This window comes from Paramormyrops kingsleyae, chromosome 3 (assembly GCF_048594095.1).
Source record: "Paramormyrops kingsleyae isolate MSU_618 chromosome 3, PKINGS_0.4, whole genome shotgun sequence".
NCBI lineage: Eukaryota > Metazoa > Chordata > Actinopteri > Osteoglossiformes > Mormyridae > Paramormyrops > Paramormyrops kingsleyae.
Genome location: NC_132799.1, coordinates 29814309 through 29830941, shown reverse-complemented (window position 1 = coordinate 29830941; position 16633 = coordinate 29814309). Strand labels below are relative to the sequence as shown.

Below are 16633 nucleotides of genomic sequence, written 5' to 3'. Positions count from 1 at the left end.
TGACCTGAATGGCAATGCTTAGGAATATTGTCCATGACGATGGGCATGTGGGGGAAGGATTGATGAGCTGTCTGGCGTAGGGTGAGTGTAGGCAGCTAATGACATCACTTCCTCTTTTTTTGCGCCCAGTCTCATAGGTGGGAAAGAGGAATCGGGCTCTTTTATTAACTTGCTTTCACTTAGGATTACTGGCACACAGTGTCAACCTTGCGCTGGTTCCCTTGTCCGAAATGGCTGCTACACCTCAGACTTCAGGTAAAGCCTCTCCGTACTCATTTTTCTCATCGCAGGTGCCTGGCCCGGCCTGATAGATAACGCTGCACTCTCGGATATCATCGGGCTGTTAAATTCTTTTGGTCGTATTTCCAGATAGCGTAGCCAGCACCACAAGGGACGAGATGAACGTTGTATATTGACTTTGATTTTGAGATGATGAAATAATGACTGACCGATAAGCACATAGATTCCCCACACTCTTATTAAATGGCTTCTTCAAAGCATAAACATGTTGTTAAACGGGCAAAATATTTCACTCTGCTTGTTGCATAGTACACTTGACTTTTAGGGTAATTTTCCAGATTTATGTGAAAAGAGAAGCATTGCACTGAGTCTCCTCCGCATCTGAATGATCCTTTTCACTATAGAATCGACATTAGTTTCTTTGCAATGGTCTTCTAACGCTTCCCACACGAGTGGTTTCTCTGAAGTCATAGCAGAGGTCTTTTCTTCTTGGCATGGTGTTAACACAACCCTGAACCCATCAGAGCACCAAACTGCCAGAAATGGCCACCATGCTTCCTGGTGATCGGCCAATCGAATGCGCCTGATTAGCATCCCTAATTGGCTTCTTACTTCCTCTTAAAGCTGCAATGGTGCCCTAACTTTACATTAGTCTTTGGTTTTTAGTTTTATGTTTTTCTGCTTTTTAGTCTTTTTAGTCCTTTGTGACTGTTTTGTCTGTGAAAGGCGTTTAGTAAATAAACTTTACTTACTTAATAACTTCTTTCCCACCTGGCATTTTGGCTTAAATTTTCCAGAATTTTGTTACGCGTTGTCTGTTGGCTGAAGCCGGCTTTGTCTATTTCTGGAAGCTGATGAGCACCAGACAATTCTCATTTGCTCCCTGAAGAAAGCCGTACTTTCATTTCCACTTATTCCTGTATTACACACTGTATTACATTTGTTTCCATATTTCTGCATTGTGGCATTGATGTCAATCAGGCATTCTTGGCCTATCAGGTAAGTGGTGGCTAATAGCCAGTATCTACTGGTTAAACTGCTCATCTGAATTATATTGCATACTAATACCATATTTACATATATCTGTAACTGGGTTAATTGTTATTCCAAAGCGTGGTTTATTTTCACGGCTTACATATAATTCCTCCCTTGTTTTTCAAAAGAGCCTTCCCCGTGTCATTGATGAATTTGGGTTCCTTTATTAAAAGACTGAGGTAGCCTGTGGCTCATTATCTCAGTATCCCGTAACTGAAAATATTGGCCCATTTTCTTCTGGGTTGGTTGCAAATGAATTCCAATGACTTTTCATGGAAATGAATATCGTATAAAGCTGTTGATGACTGATATTGCAGTATCTAATATTAAAACAAATGTAAGTTATTGTGATATAGTAACTCTTAGTGATTCAATGGGGGGAAATGGGGTTAAGTGTGACCTAAACCCATGGACCTGGGCTGCCCTGAAGGTAGCCTGAGGGTCAGTATGTTCCTACACACCAAACCCACATCTGTGGATATGCCGACATGCTACAGTGGTGGCTTAGGGATTGGTTGGACATTTCTAGATTGTACCCAAAACTTGCCGTGTGGTTGACTGCTCTATTGACCACTATATCATGCATTTTTATATCCATGACCTAAGTATCACCTAGGAGTTTGTGCACCTGAGTGCCTTCAACAGACCAAAAAAATAGCGTATCTAGACTAAGCTGTGGGGTGATGTTCAGGCTGTGGTCTCATGGGTGGTCTCGTTACAAAGGCTTTTTCAGGGGCTCTGATGTGGAGGAACCTCTGGTTGTCTTTTGGGGAGGCGTGTTTGGAAAGGAGAGCAGAGAAGTCCTTAAATCAATGAGGGGAGGCGAAGAGAAAGGAGAACCTACACTCTGTGTTTGTTTTCGACGGCTGCTGTTGGTAGAGTAGATATTTTTCCCACGTAGCTGTTCTTCCAGGTACAGAATGACACAGCGTGATTAATCCCTGGGGCTGCCACTGAACGTGGGCTGTTCCTCTCTCTGAATGTCACTGTATCATTCTGCATCTTGGAAACTCCCATAGGTCCACGTGCGTGGGGAGATATGATTGTCACATGGGCTCTTCCCCTCCCATAAACACTGACTTCTTTAGGAAGGAAGTTGGCAAGTTGGCTCATGCAGAGCTGAGCTGAATCACTTGTGAGGGAGTAGGGCATGACTTGACAAAAACAGACATCTACCTACTTTAACGAACTCTCCACTGAGCTTATCTGTGGGCATATAATATGCAGGACAACTTGGCTACCAAAAGCCAAAGTCTTATTTATGGATATTCAAGGATTCAATGGATTCAAAAGCTTTACTGTCACTTTCAAGTACAAGTACAATGAAATACTTGTTTGCATACAACCCTTAAAATAGTGAACAATAACATACATGTGCATAATATATACAATATACAAGCAATAAACATATATGCATGCACACACAGACAATATACAATAGCACACAAGTTTGAAAACAAGGTGACATGAAATAAATACAAAGTGTGATAAATTAAAAGGTTGAATGAAGTTTCACATTTGTTTCAACCAATTTTTGTTGAGGAGTGTGTTATGTGTAAGCAGAGTTGAGTAATTTAGGTCCAGAGAGAGTCCAGACCGGGATTTTGTTTCAACCAACCAGTACAGTACTCTGTGACTTTGACTCTTTATGCTCAACTGGTTGGTTGAAACAAAATCTTAGTCTGGACTTTTACTCTCTGGACCTGAATTACCCAATGCTGTGTGTGAGTATATGAGAGAGACATGGACACAGTGCATTGTGGGAGAATGTATGAGAGAGGTGTGCAGCCACAGAGCCGGGTGTTATGCTGACTGTGGTTGGGAGGGATGTGTCTGAATGTGCAGTGTGTGGTGTGCCAGAGAGATGTGTGTAAAACTAGCTTGATCGGTTTCTTCCTTAAAGTATAAATAGCCTGTTGACCACAGAAATTGGCAGAGCGGAAAGTAGAAGGAGTGGAGGGATTTCTCAGAATGTGTTCCTACACCTCACAGTGGAACTACTCCTCTTAAGGGAGAATTCATTCATTCCATGTAAAAAATGTGGGAGGTATATGTTTATATAAGGGCCAGGGTAACAACCTCGTCAGGGTGATCCTGGCACGACAGGGTATGTGTGAGAATCAGATTTTATATACATTTATATATAATCACATGGGAAAATTGCATGTGAGCAAAAGGTACTTGTTCAAAGTTATTACCTTTGAATGTGTTAATTAAAAGCCAAAGACACCAAAGAAAGACTGATTTGTGTGTAACAAAATTTAAATGCCTGTTAAATGCCATATCTGTTTAACTAATGAAAAGCATTTGGGTCATTCTTATGTACTGAATTTCTCATAAAGCCAGCTAATTATACTGATGTGGCAAGCAACCAGAACCAAGTATAATGAATTGTTGATCTAATCATGCAGGTATTATCGGAAGTATGGTGACCCCTTGTGGCTCACTCAGAAATTACAGAAAATCCTTGATACTGTGTTGGTTATGTAACACTGCTTATTAATGCCCTGTTTAATATTCATTTTATGAATACTGAAAAAGAGCCAGAGTTGTTACCAGGAGTCTTTCAGCTGAGAATGGATTCCGGGCTGACAAGTGATGTGTGTGTTTTGTGTAGGATGAAAGTCTGCAAGTGCCTCATTCAGGGCAGGTCAGCGCTGCACACCTCCCGCCGGCTCTGTGCTGAGTGGCAGAGGGGATCGCCTCCCTAATACGGCCTCTTCCTGGGCAATAACATCCAAATCAAACGTACCGAATTTAAAAAACAGCGGCAGCTTCAGATGAAGGAGTTTCTGAATGACACTGAGGGTGTTTGGGTGTAAGAGACTCCCCAGGACTGAGCTCTGTGAGGCACACCGTCAGTGGGTGACGCCCTCTACAGGACATGTGATGCCACATCAATTCTCCAGTCATAGGTTTAACCCATAGAAAATATCCCCAAACACGTTTGCGGTTCAGTGCTAACTGCGGAATGAAAAGGCTTTAAGGTCTTGTGTTTCATACCAGGTCGACCAAATGAGACACGAAACTTTTTTGGAAATCCTCCATGACAGTGCGATGTGCTTCTCCGCCTGGGCGTCTGTGCCGTGTTCTGTTTAACACGCATGACGCTAAGTGGCAGGTTCCATAGTGTGAGCTGTCATGTCCTAGAGTGTGTTCTGTTACCTGCTACTCAGAGTGTATCCCGCACAGATGACTGGACGCAGCAATAGGGCTCTCAGAGACACGTCTGACTAGAGCAGGGCGGAGCTTAACCCTTTGGCGATCTCTGCCAGCTCAGCGTTTCCCATTCCTCCAAACACCTTCTTACTTACATTTAGTTATTTAGCAAATGTTTTTATTCAAAACATTGTACAAACAAACAAAAATTCCCTGGAGCGTTTGAGGGTTAAGGACCTTGTTCAAGTGGCTGACAGTGAAATCAGTCTGCTGAGCATGGGATATAAACCAGCGTCCATCTGATCCCAAGCACAGCGTCCTAACCCACTGAGCTACCAAGGGGGCTGCAGTAGGCAAAGTCCTTAAGTACTGTATGTGTCTGAGCCTTGTCATTTTAGGCCAGCGGGCTTGAACATGTATTCCATCCTGCCTGTTGTTGTCTTCCAGAGTAAATAAATATCTAGCCAAGAGCTAATGTTGCTGTCACGGTGTCAGACTCCCCTTCCGTTCCGGCTGACAGACGCCTTCGAAACACTTGTCCTCATTACCCCATAGCTGTGTCAGATCAGATAAACGCAAAGAGACACCACTGACTGTCTGGTTTGATTTGGGACCCGGAGTTTTCTGCTACCGCGATAAATAAACAAGGTCCCCTGTGGACGAATCGGGTGAGGGCAGGGAAAGGCGCTGGGTCGCAATGGGCCCACAAATCACAGGGGGTCTTCAAATGGCTTTGCCGTCATTCCCGACCCCTGGTTTTCGGTGGGGGGGGATTCCTTCGTGAAATGTCCCAGCGAGTGCTGGGGGGAAAGCAGCTGGGGATTAATGGCGAGAAGAGCAAATAAATAGATACTTTTACATAAAAGACTGGAAACAAAGAGCGACGAGGCCCTGAAAGCCGCCGTTGTGCTGAAGGAGAGCAAGGGGGGGGCTAAGAGAAGTGACCGTTTGGTCTTTCCACTGGTGCATGATCAAAACAAGCCCCCCTCCCCCACCAGATGAGCGGGAGCCACTATATAGCAGACAGAGATGCGTCCGCAGGAGGATTTAATGAGGAGACAAGGTCACCCGACTGTGACCTGGCTGCCTGGGGGCCCATCAGCTGGGCCCCCAGGGGCCTCTGGGTGAGGAGGGGGGTGGGGAGGGGGCGCTCGGCGCACTTCAGAAGTGTGTATCCAAGAGAGAGGGGGGGGAAAACGTTCGTTTTGTGTGTCATCCAAACACAGAAGAACGTCCACTCTCTCTCATGCTTGTTCACGAGACTTTTTCTCAGAGACAATGCGCACCAGACTCCGGGAAAGAGCAGGGCTCCGTTCCTACGCAGGACGGCATGGCTGTCTGCGGCTGTGGCGCGGAGCTCCCAGAGCCCTGCATTTTCAGATATTCCTCTGTTAACATCCACCAAGTAGCACCAGGATCACTCAAAGCAGACAGGTTCAATGACAAGGGAATGGAACTCAGCACCAAATGGTGCCATTTTCGAAGCATTTGTAAACAGAAACGCACGTCTTGCATAGATTGACAGAAATCAGGCTCGAATACAGTCTGAGAAATGTGCTTAGTGTAACAGCAAAGCATGAAATAAGCTGATGAAAGGATGAGAGATAAAGGTGGTGAAACATACTTTACAAAAAAAGTGTCATTTTGAGATGATCCCTGGCATTTTCTCGATGGGACTCGACTTGACAGCCTCAAGGTGTCAGGAACCAGCTCGATATTGACAGCATCTTTGCAGTTTAAAAATGTGTTACAGAATCACGGGAAGGTGAAAATGCCACAGTGAAGTTCAGAACTGATGTACTGATGTACATGCAATTTAACAGCAACACAATAAAAACTAACAGGAATTTCTTCTGTTCTCCAGAAAGTTACTGATATCATACTGGATGGGTATCTCAGCTGCTCCATATATTTGTTAAGTTTCATTACCAGCTTACCAATGAATTTATTTAATTTGTTTAAAAAGTCAATGAGGCATCGATTAGCCAAACATGGTGAACTAGTTGTCCGATCAAAGAATACTGCTGCAAATACTGGTGTGACTTTAGGAGCGGTGTTGATTGATATGGTAAAACTTTTACAGATATTATAGATTTACAACATCATAAAGATCATTTAAACATTTTCTTTGGCTGCCTAAGATTTTTGCACAGTACTGTACTTTAGACTTTATGGGATGATTTACAAATAACATTTAAACGGTCCACGGGTATAAACACACTTCCTTGGCTAAAACTGCACTGTGATTGAATTTACTGATAAACTGATTCCGTGTGACAGAGTAATGGAGGTCTGACAGAATTAATGGTTCGCAGAGAACACGCTGCTGTCTGTCCCTGCAATTCGAGCGTTCAGATAAAAATGTTATCATTATAAAAATCTGGCATCAAGTGTAAACATGTAGCTACTTATAAAGCTATAAAAAACACTGTACAAAAAAACAAGTAATAAAGAATGCGGATTTCCTTTGAAATCGCTTCTGAAAACCATGAATAATCAACATGCAATTTTTAATGAATGAAATTAGGGACAAGATTGTCTAATGAGGCATGTTATGGTCCAGAGCATGGTTATGAAACTGGAATCATGATGGGAATTTCTGCAATTAAAAGTAAATAAATGCCATTTATTTGGTGAATTGCAACTGGAATCGTAGATTTCACCTTGGAAAGTATGGAAAAAACTATTAAGGATCTGATCCATGCCAGGACACAGATTATATGTCTATGACTCTATGTTTGTTGTGTTGTGATGTGATGTTATGAGATTGCCTGTCCAGAAGTGTTCATTCACAAGCAGCAATTAAAGATTAAGAGGTTTATCGAGAAGTTAAAGATTTAAAGTAACTCAGATTCCAGAAACTAAAATATCAGATTCCTCGCCTGTCACGTGATGCTGTAATAATCGGCCTCCCTGTCTGTCCGTCTTTGGACAACCTCACCTCTTCCCATTGTGTCTCTGTGCAGCTTAACCATGTTCCGATCATCTATGGCCCTGCACACGCAGCTGAAGGGCCAGCAGGGGGAACAGCTGGGAGCTCTTCCATGGGGTCACCCGTACCCCCGCCGTCCTCCCATGACAGCCTGCTATAGACAGCGCCACCCGCCCTGGTCCGAGGCCCCCGCAGCACGGAAGGTAGGTGTGTCTCTGTCTAGGAGACTCAGATGGGCTGCCCTTCTGCATGCCTGCTGGGAAACCAAATTCACCAAATCCGTCGTAAAATAAACACGCTGCTATGGCTACTGTCGCTATGGCTACTGTCACTATGGCTACTGTCGCTCATCACTGATGTTAGGCTTTTGCCTGACAGAAATATTTTGTCATCATTATCATTGCTGGGGGGCAGTGTGTGGTTCTGCGAGTTAGGCCTCTATTCTTATGGCCAGAAGGTCACAGGTTTGAATCCGTTCTTCTGAAAAATGGTCACATGTCCTTTGGGAACTTGAGTAAGTAACCCCAAATGACCTGACCCTGGATTCAGACCTCAAACTGATGCATGATGGGATATGTGAAAAGACATATTCCAAAGTACTTGCACCAATGGCAAATAAATCATCATTTTGTGACTTTGGACTTCTACTCTCCTTAAAGAAGGGGACGGCAGCATGTCCGTGTGCATCCTGAGGGGCGTTATCTCTGTGGGATGAAAGGAAAGTGCAGCACGACCTGGAAGGAGGGGGTGTGACCTGTCACGGTGTCCTCAGTACTCCTCACCCTCCTGCTTTAGCCACATAACATACCTGGGTCACCATTCACCAATGTCCGCCCCCCTCTGCTTTGGGGCTCGTGTCACTGCTTCTCTGTAGAAACATGCCACGTTTGCTTCCATTAAGATGTGACTCAGAACCTGAGGATGAGACTCGATCCCATCCCGGCTGCTTCTCTGTAGAAACATGCCACGTTTGCTTCCATTAAGATGTGACTCAGAACCTGAGGATGAGACTCGATCCCATCCCGGCTGCTTCTCTGTAGAAACATGCCACGTTTGCTTCCATTAAGATGTGACTCAGAACCTGAGGATGAGACTCGATCCCATCCCGGCTGCTTCTCTGCGCCTGGTGGAATCTCTCTAACTGGCTGGACCTGAGGGAAGTCTCAGGGCTGAGCTGGAAGCTCTTCTTGGTGGTAGCATCTAGATCCAGTGCCAGGCCTTAAAGAAGCCCCCCCCCCACCCATCAAAGCACATACTTCAGTCCCCACACCCATTTCTCCTGGGTGGCTTTCATGTGGGCCACAGATCTACTCCTGACCAGGGGTAGTAACCTCACGCTCATGTCTTTGGGGCAGCTGGAGCGCCTGATGCCTTAGAACACCCCCCTCCAGCACATAAGCTGCTGGCTGAATCGTACCCTTGTTGGCAGCATCCAGGACTAACAGCTTGACCCCCACTGAGTGTCAAGCTGATTGAACTTTCAGGGGTCAGCAGCCCCTGATTGATCTGATTGGTCTGCTTTGTTCAGGAATGGCCTCATTGGCTGTCTGAGCCCTGCTCACTTCTCTCTCTAAGGGATTGTGCAAATGTATTCTCCATTTTGCCACTTTCTTTTTTCACTATTGCAAAACGTGTAAATTTTCCCTGGCTGAAAGTTATTTGAACTTGCACGCTTTTAATTTACCCGTCCTACTCCCATGCTAATGTGATAGGTTACCTTCTGAAAGTTCCTTGCATTTGGTCATTACGCTATAACGGGATTAGCTGGAGGACCTGTCATATACGCTCTCTCTCTCTCTCTCTCTGGCACCCTCTGAGTGAACCCTGATCACCATTCATCACGACCTGCGCTACGTGTCCCAAAAGCGTAGCTGCTAACTGAACGGCTATGTAAGCTGTTAAGGGGGCTTTTGAGAAACTCCCCCCCCCCCCCAATCAGTCTGACCACGGCCTGCTTTTATCCCGCACTCCTGATCCAACCCACGTGCCGAATGAAAGACAGAAAGCCCGTTATTTCAGAAGCAGAGGTTTTTAAATGATCTTCAACTGCTCCCTGAAGGGTAGTGTACTGGTTTAGCCTATTCGCAATTGTTAATGGTGGGGCAGTGGCTCGGTGGGTAATGCAGGCTCTGTCACCCTGACCAGTATAGGTGAGAAGCTGGGAGGGTGGAGTCACACTCATTAGGATTATACTTGCCTGTTCTGGGGCTGTCAATACAGTGATTGTGTTTTTTTTTTTTGCTCCTGAGATGTTTATTCAGTGATTAACATGCAGTCTCCAAAAAGAACTGAATAATTTAGTCTGTAATTTGCATTATGGTCCACGATGGCCCTTTTAACGTCAGCGATTACATGATATTGTCGGAAGACAATATTACAGGCTCCCATAACCCCATTAAAATAAGTGAACAGTCAACACTGTAAACAATTAACCCCTTTTAAAGAGGCAAACAATTCGCCCCGTTTGCCGGAGGTTGAGATCTGTACTCACCTGGGCCTCATCATAATTACTGAATGAATACGCAGAAAGTCAGTTATGCAATAAACACTTAGCGTAACTGTGCTGATATGCTCTCATGAAATGATACAGTCATTAGGGGATTGTACACAAATGAGAAACACTTTCATTGCCCCGTCACGGTGCGCACAGAGCAGGCTCATGGATTACCCAGAAGCCTCTGCTACATTCCAGAATGTGTCCAAGCTCAGACACATTCCTAACTCACCCCCCACTCCCCTCATAGGTATTCCCCCACCCCCCAGATCCCTTCTTGGCCACAGTGTTGGTCGGGTGGGTGGGGGGATTTGAGGGTTGAAGGCGGTCCTTGTTTTCTAGACTTAGTCGGGGGTGGGGGGTGCCTTTATGAGATTATTGCGGTACATGCAGTAGGTGTCTGCCAGAATTCCACCCCTGTTTAAAACGCCCATTCCATACCAGCACATAATCCTATTATGGCTAATTGTGAGAAGTTGCCAGTCTCCTCCAGTTTAACCAAGTTCAGGGAAAGGTACAGTGCTGCACACAGTGACCATTAGTGTGTGTCTAGCATGAAAGCCTGGGGGGGGGGCTGCACTTTAAGGGTCAAAGGTCATATAGAGGTCACTGTTAGGCCTGTTATAGTGCATACATTGAGTCAGGGGTGACTCATTATTACAACAGATCCACCCAACCAGTGAGTACTACGGGTGACAGACCATTTTATAGTGTGACAATATCTGAGTTATTAACCTGAAATCACTGCTGTAGCTTACAGATAAGTACTAAACTGTAGCTGATTGATTTGGCTTCAATAAAGATAGCGACATCACTCAGGGAAATAATGGTGTCTAGTCAATAATTTCCCTCTGTTTTGTTTGTTACACAGTGCTAGCGGGCACACAGTGCTTTCAATCGAGAAAGCCGTCAATCGAATGAATGCTGAATGCTTGTTCAGACACAATGTGTTGTGGGTAACATACAACAATGGGGTCACCTCTTGCATTGTGTGCCATAATATGTAGGGCCAGGGCTTACTGAAGTCTGACTAAAGCCTTTAGAGATAACGGTGATTGCATTAACATGGCCGCTGAGGAGACCTGACGAGCTTAACCCTGTCCCTAGCCCTCTTGTGAATCTAGCCGATCAGTGACGTGTCCTGCCTAACGATTGTCTATAGATGAAATCTGAACAAAATGAGGTTGAGTTATAAAATACTTACATTTGCAACTACTGTAAGTGCTAAATGTCTTGTGTTGTGATGCTGAACACAGAATACACACCAATGATGGTCTAAGCAACATCTTACATACCTGCTTCTGTAATAAAGTGGGTCCACGTGTCCTCGCACGCCTGTCTGGTGCGCAAACGTTCTGTCAACTGTAACTCGACCACGAATCCGCCGTATCTTCTCACTCTCTCCCTCTCTCATTCTTTCTCTCCTTCTCTCATTCTACATGAATGACCGTAGCTTCTGCTTCTTTCTCGTGCCTGCCGGTTTAAGTGCAGGGGGCTCTACACCAATGGCAAATTCGGAATTTTTTTGAGCAAAATGTAATTTATAACCATGGACGTGGTCTTTAAAGATATAGCCTACATAGTCGTTTTTCTATATCAAAACAATTTGCCACAGACACGCAGAAGTCTTGCACGTTTGTCCGCAGGGTTGCCAACTTTGGCCAGTTTGCAGGATAAGATTTTCAACTCGAGACAAGTCAGCACACACATGCAGACCGAAAATCCACGTTTCAGAGTATTTCAATTCAACTAAGACTCTAGCATGCGATTGTCTCACCTCTTGATTTCGTGACACAATGGATGGATGAGAATCCTCGTACCTGACGACAATTCGATGGTGCTGTGGTTAGAACAAGGCCCAACCCTGGACATCTACCACCCTGCAGAGCTTAGCTGCAGCACCTTAATTTAACACACCTGATACAGATAACCAGGTCCTTCAGTAGCATCGCAGTTTTAGATCCAGCTTAGCTTCAACATAGCCTGATTATCTGTATCAGGAGCAGGGTTGGGCAGCCCTGCCCTGGTCTTCGTAGCCTCACTAAAGGGGCACGTGATCTACCCACAGCACCATGGAATTGTCGTCTGGTATGAGGATTCTCTTACACCCAATTGTATGAGAAAACCAACCTTCTGTAGGGAAAAACAATACGATGTTCAGAGGGAAAACAAACTGGCCCCTTAAAACACTCCCCCCCCGCCCTAAAACCACCACTGGGACCTGCAGATTTCAACAAGTAAGATTACAGAACACAATGGGAGTTAGAGGCTTGCTGGGAAAAATGACAGCAAATGGATTAATCAGCAGAACACAAGGTGGCCGTGACCAGCCAGAGGGAGTGTGTCAGTTAGGAGAATCCTCGCCCCCACCCCCCCAGACCATCTGCATAATTAGCCATTTGACCTTTGACCCCAACAGAATAATTAATGAATAACACAAGGGATCAGGATAAAGGTGCAGGGTGATTCGGTGACTGCTGGAGAGTCATACATCAAAGAGTGTCCGTAATTGGCCCTGTGGCTGCAATTCTTCACCCATTCCTTTCAAGCCATTGACTCAAAATAATGGGTTCAGGTTCATTATCAACAGGTCTGCACGCCAAGTGTGGCGCTTCAGCGAGCGGGCACTAGTGCCCGAGTGGGGGCTGGCAGTGCCGGCAGACGGCTGGCGTGCGGAGGGGCCGCTAATGCTGCTAGCGCGAGGGAGCCTGCCACCCACTTTTCCGAACAGTTCCACCGCCGCCGTCGTCTTCCTCATGATGCTGGAATATAGCTGGTACGGACAGGTAAGTTCTCCGGAAGTTTCTCTGGAAGACGCTTGAATGTCAGAGGGAGGCTCCCCACACAATGATTCTTCAGGGCTGAGAGTGATTAGCTTGACTAAGTTGTTAGCTCTGGTTGGTTCACACATGTGTGTGGAACATCAGTTATTGTGTATGAGGTCCAGCTTCAGACTCATTTTTAGTGTCCTGAGACGGTGGCTGAAGTGCATTAACTTCATCTGATTGCCCTGTCAGTAAGAACATTTGAAAACGCTGGAGGTACGCCAGCCAATTCAGAAGCCTACAAATCTATCGCCCATTCACACTTACCATTGTGCTAAGTGATTGCTTTGGTTTTCACTGTAGCTGCAGAGCCACTGATGTAGCAGAATTAGCCATTATGGTACTCAGGTGAGGCAGAACGGGGAATTCATGTGATCAAACCTATTTTCACTTCTGTAATTGGGGTACAGAACATTGCATGCCAAAGTGTTGAGGAACAGCAATAATTTTAATATCGTTTAAAACACTGTCCCTCAACTGGTGGGTCGTGACCCAGAAGTGGGGTGTGGGATCACATTCATGAGAGTGTGTGGTTAAAAATATTTTTGATTTGTTGTTTAGCAGTGCATGAAGGCTTTGTGCTGCCGTTGCTGCGCTATGTTCTATTCAGTATTACTGCAGTGTTTTTATGACATAAATGTGGTTCAAAGTTATCCAAAGCTGGGTCGTGACCTAATGACCAAGGAAAATGTAGGTCCTGAGGCTGAAGTGGTTGAGAAGCCCTGATTTTAAAAACGTTGCTACTTTGCTTTTTGAGCAGATTTATTGCTATTCAAAGTATTTTTTATAATTTACTGATGTACTGGGTGTTTTCCAGTGCAAGTTACAATACATTTCAATATGTTTTCCTAATGTAATTTTTTTGAATTTGGGTCAAAATGATGAACTGAAAAGTACAACAGAAAGTAAAGAAACAAAAAGAAAAGAAAAGGAAAGAAAAGAACAATGGCTAGGGGCCAGGCTGCCTACATTCCTGTACTGACTCAGAGGTTATGGATGGATGGATAGATGGAGGGTGGCAGTACAATAGCATTTGGACTTTCCCTGGGACCTGAACCTGAACCATCAGAGCAGATCCCAGACATGTCCACCCACCCAGGAGTGCTGCTGGCCTGTGTCACCAACCCGGCCCAGGCGGGATCAGGTCCGCTGGTGCAGGTCTTTCCAAAAAGCGACTCTGTGTTCTGAATACTGCCTCACTGGTCATCCGTGCACAGTGGCGACCAGCTCCGGCCTTCTTGTCTATCAGCGCTGCGATATTTTCCATTTATTTAGCCGTTTATTTCTGCACCTCGCAGAAACCGAGTTCCGCTTGGTAATGAGAGTTTACGCTGTGATTTTTAAACCTTGCATCTGTGCCGCTATCTGTGAATGTCACAGAGGTGGAAAGTTCAGGTCCAGAAAGTACAAATCCGGACCAAGGTTTTGCTTCAACCAACCAGTACAGTACTCTGTGACTGTGACTCTTTGTGATCAACTGGTTGGTTGAAACGAAACCTGTGAAATACATAATATTCTCAGCGGAAGAGGAGAAATCGCTGTCTTACAGATGCACACAGGCCTCACTTCAGTGGTTAAAAAAACTAAAAAGCACATTCTACATGAGGACACTGAATCGCAGTCACCTTTTCCTCAACCTTTGGTACAGTACGCCCTCTTTATCCAGCAGATGGGATGCTTGAGAGAAGCACCATTCATGTCTCAAAGATCAGGACACATGCTATTGTGCCTTAATGAACACACGCTTAGGGCCCCTGAGGAAGCCTTAATTTGATTGGCAAAAATAGCCGAAAAGGCATCCATTCATGGGAGGCGGAGGGCCACAGCATGGGGGTGTTAGTGTTTGGAAGGTGTTCGTTTGAAATGAGCTCGATGAGCAAAGGTGGCGGAGAAGTTAACTTGGGCCGGCTTACTAAGAAGCTACAATGCAAACAACTGCAGTGGAAATATTTCACGGCCGACTGCAAGCCTCAGAAGTTCAAACAAACATTGATAATCTCTTTTTTTTTCCAAAGGAATTGCTTCTTTTTTAAATCTTGGACTGACATGTCGTGCAATTATTACCCTAATAAGCCCTAAGTCTTTCTTTTGGTCTAAGAGGCTGCCTGCTAGGATGAAAAGAAAATGTCACCTCACGTCAGCTTTACGGCGGGCTTTCCGCTCGCCGCACCGACTGGGGATGGCGCGCCGGTGGCTGGGAAGAAGATTACAGCTGGGAGTATGTGAGGAATGCGGGCGGGGCATGTGCTCGGCGGGCGAGAGGCAGTAAGCGGGGTACTCACGCGGCACGCCTCAGTCGGTCAGAGAGCTGCGTTCCTGCGTGGGGGCTGCGTGGGGGCTGCACCACCCCCCATACTGCAATCTGAACCAAGACACCTACTTAACACTTAAAACAGCTGCATCTGGTGAGGGGGGGGGGGTAAGCCTTTACTGGGGGGGTCTGATTTTAATGATTCGGAACAAGAGCATACTATTTCATCTAATTAACAGACATTTATTTGGGGGTGCTGAAGTGCATTTCAAGGCAGCAAAGCCCCCCCACCCCAACAGCCCTAGCAATGCTCCTGGTGCAGCGCATCCAGTCATACAGGTATCGCTGCACTTCTTTTAGTAGATTTGTTTGTTTACTTTTTATAGATTTATTCATATCTTAAAGTCGACAGGAGTCCACATTCCCAGCTTTTTACTGAAATCGATTTCCTCTGAACTCGCAAGACCAAAGGACCAGATGTTTATAGGGAGTGTTCAGATGTACATGTGGAGAGTTAGGCACCTCAGCTGCGCCTCAGAATGTGGTAAACATGTGATGCAGCCCAGAGGAACCCCTTGATGTCAATATCTAGGCAGGAGAAGCCATCTTATGTCTGCTGTGCCTCCTGGTCTTGACGGACCCGTCAGCGGTAGATGGGATGTGTTGTGTGATGAGGGACGAGATCATCTCCATCCCAGAAGTACGTGTACAGTGTGGAGTCAATGCTCGCTTCCACCTCTCATGAGATATGTGATTCAACTCAGGCTGAGCTGATTAATCAATTTGTGATGGGAAGTATGAGCTGGGGGAGGAATTACATTGATGCAATTTACAATAAATGAAACAGTACAGTATTAATCGGTATTAATCTAATTTGATTTTAGGAAATGACATTGTATTGTTGACTGGTAAAATACTGTAGTCATAGCTAAATTCAGGCAGGCTTGTGGTTTTTTTTTTGCTATATTTTTGGATAAAGCCTTCATCTGGCACAAAGGGCCTCTGTTTGTGGCTATTTATAGTGCAGCATTACTGTTCAGATGGACAGCGTCTCTTTGATAATGGGCACACTGCACAGAACAGCCCCGTGACACGGTACTACCCAGTACAGTTTACTGCCAAACCAGTGCCAGCCCAGATAGGCTTAAGCACTTAGCTTTAAAATCAATCAGTACAGATGCAGGCTATAGCTGAAAATGGATTAAGGACAGGTCAAAGTATTTCTTCATTTATACCAGGGCTCTTCGAATCTGGACCTCGATTCCAAATCCAGGCCTTGTTTTCAGTTCTCCCAGGTAGTTAGTTTAATAATTACTGATTCTGATTGGCCAGAGGCTTCACATCTGGTTCACAGGTAAAGGAAGGCCGGAAAACCAGCAGGGCTCGGACCTCGAGGACCGTGATTTGAATAACCCTGATCTATACCATGCTGCCTATCCCAGAAGTTTTCTGTATTCAGAATCGCAGACATCCCATGTTAGGGATATCGATTTCAGGGAGGCAGATGAGGGGCATCCAGGAAGGTGGGGGCACGGGCCAGTACTTGGTACCATGTTTACTGCCACGGGAAAAAATGAGACCACTCTATATTTTTAAACAAATCTGCATTGTTAAATCCTGGTTTAATCCTGGTTCTACTGGCAGAAGGATACGTTGAGCAGCAGGCTGCTTCCAAGTTCAAAATTTCTAAGACAGCA

The 16633-nt window shown here is 45.3% G+C and overlaps 1 protein-coding gene across 1 annotated transcript in view; it reads left to right on the top strand.

The window, feature by feature from the left end:
- Nucleotides 1-185: 185 nt before the first annotated feature.
- Nucleotides 186-16633, top strand: part of tfec (transcription factor EC) — a 38972-nt gene continuing 22524 nt past the window's right edge. The window contains exons 1-2 of the mRNA XM_023810445.2: nt 186-255; nt 7401-7569. Of these exons, the coding sequence (XP_023666213.1) occupies nt 7408-7569 (162 nt within the window). The 5' untranslated portion in view covers nt 186-255; nt 7401-7407. The remainder of the gene's footprint in view (nt 256-7400; nt 7570-16633) is intronic.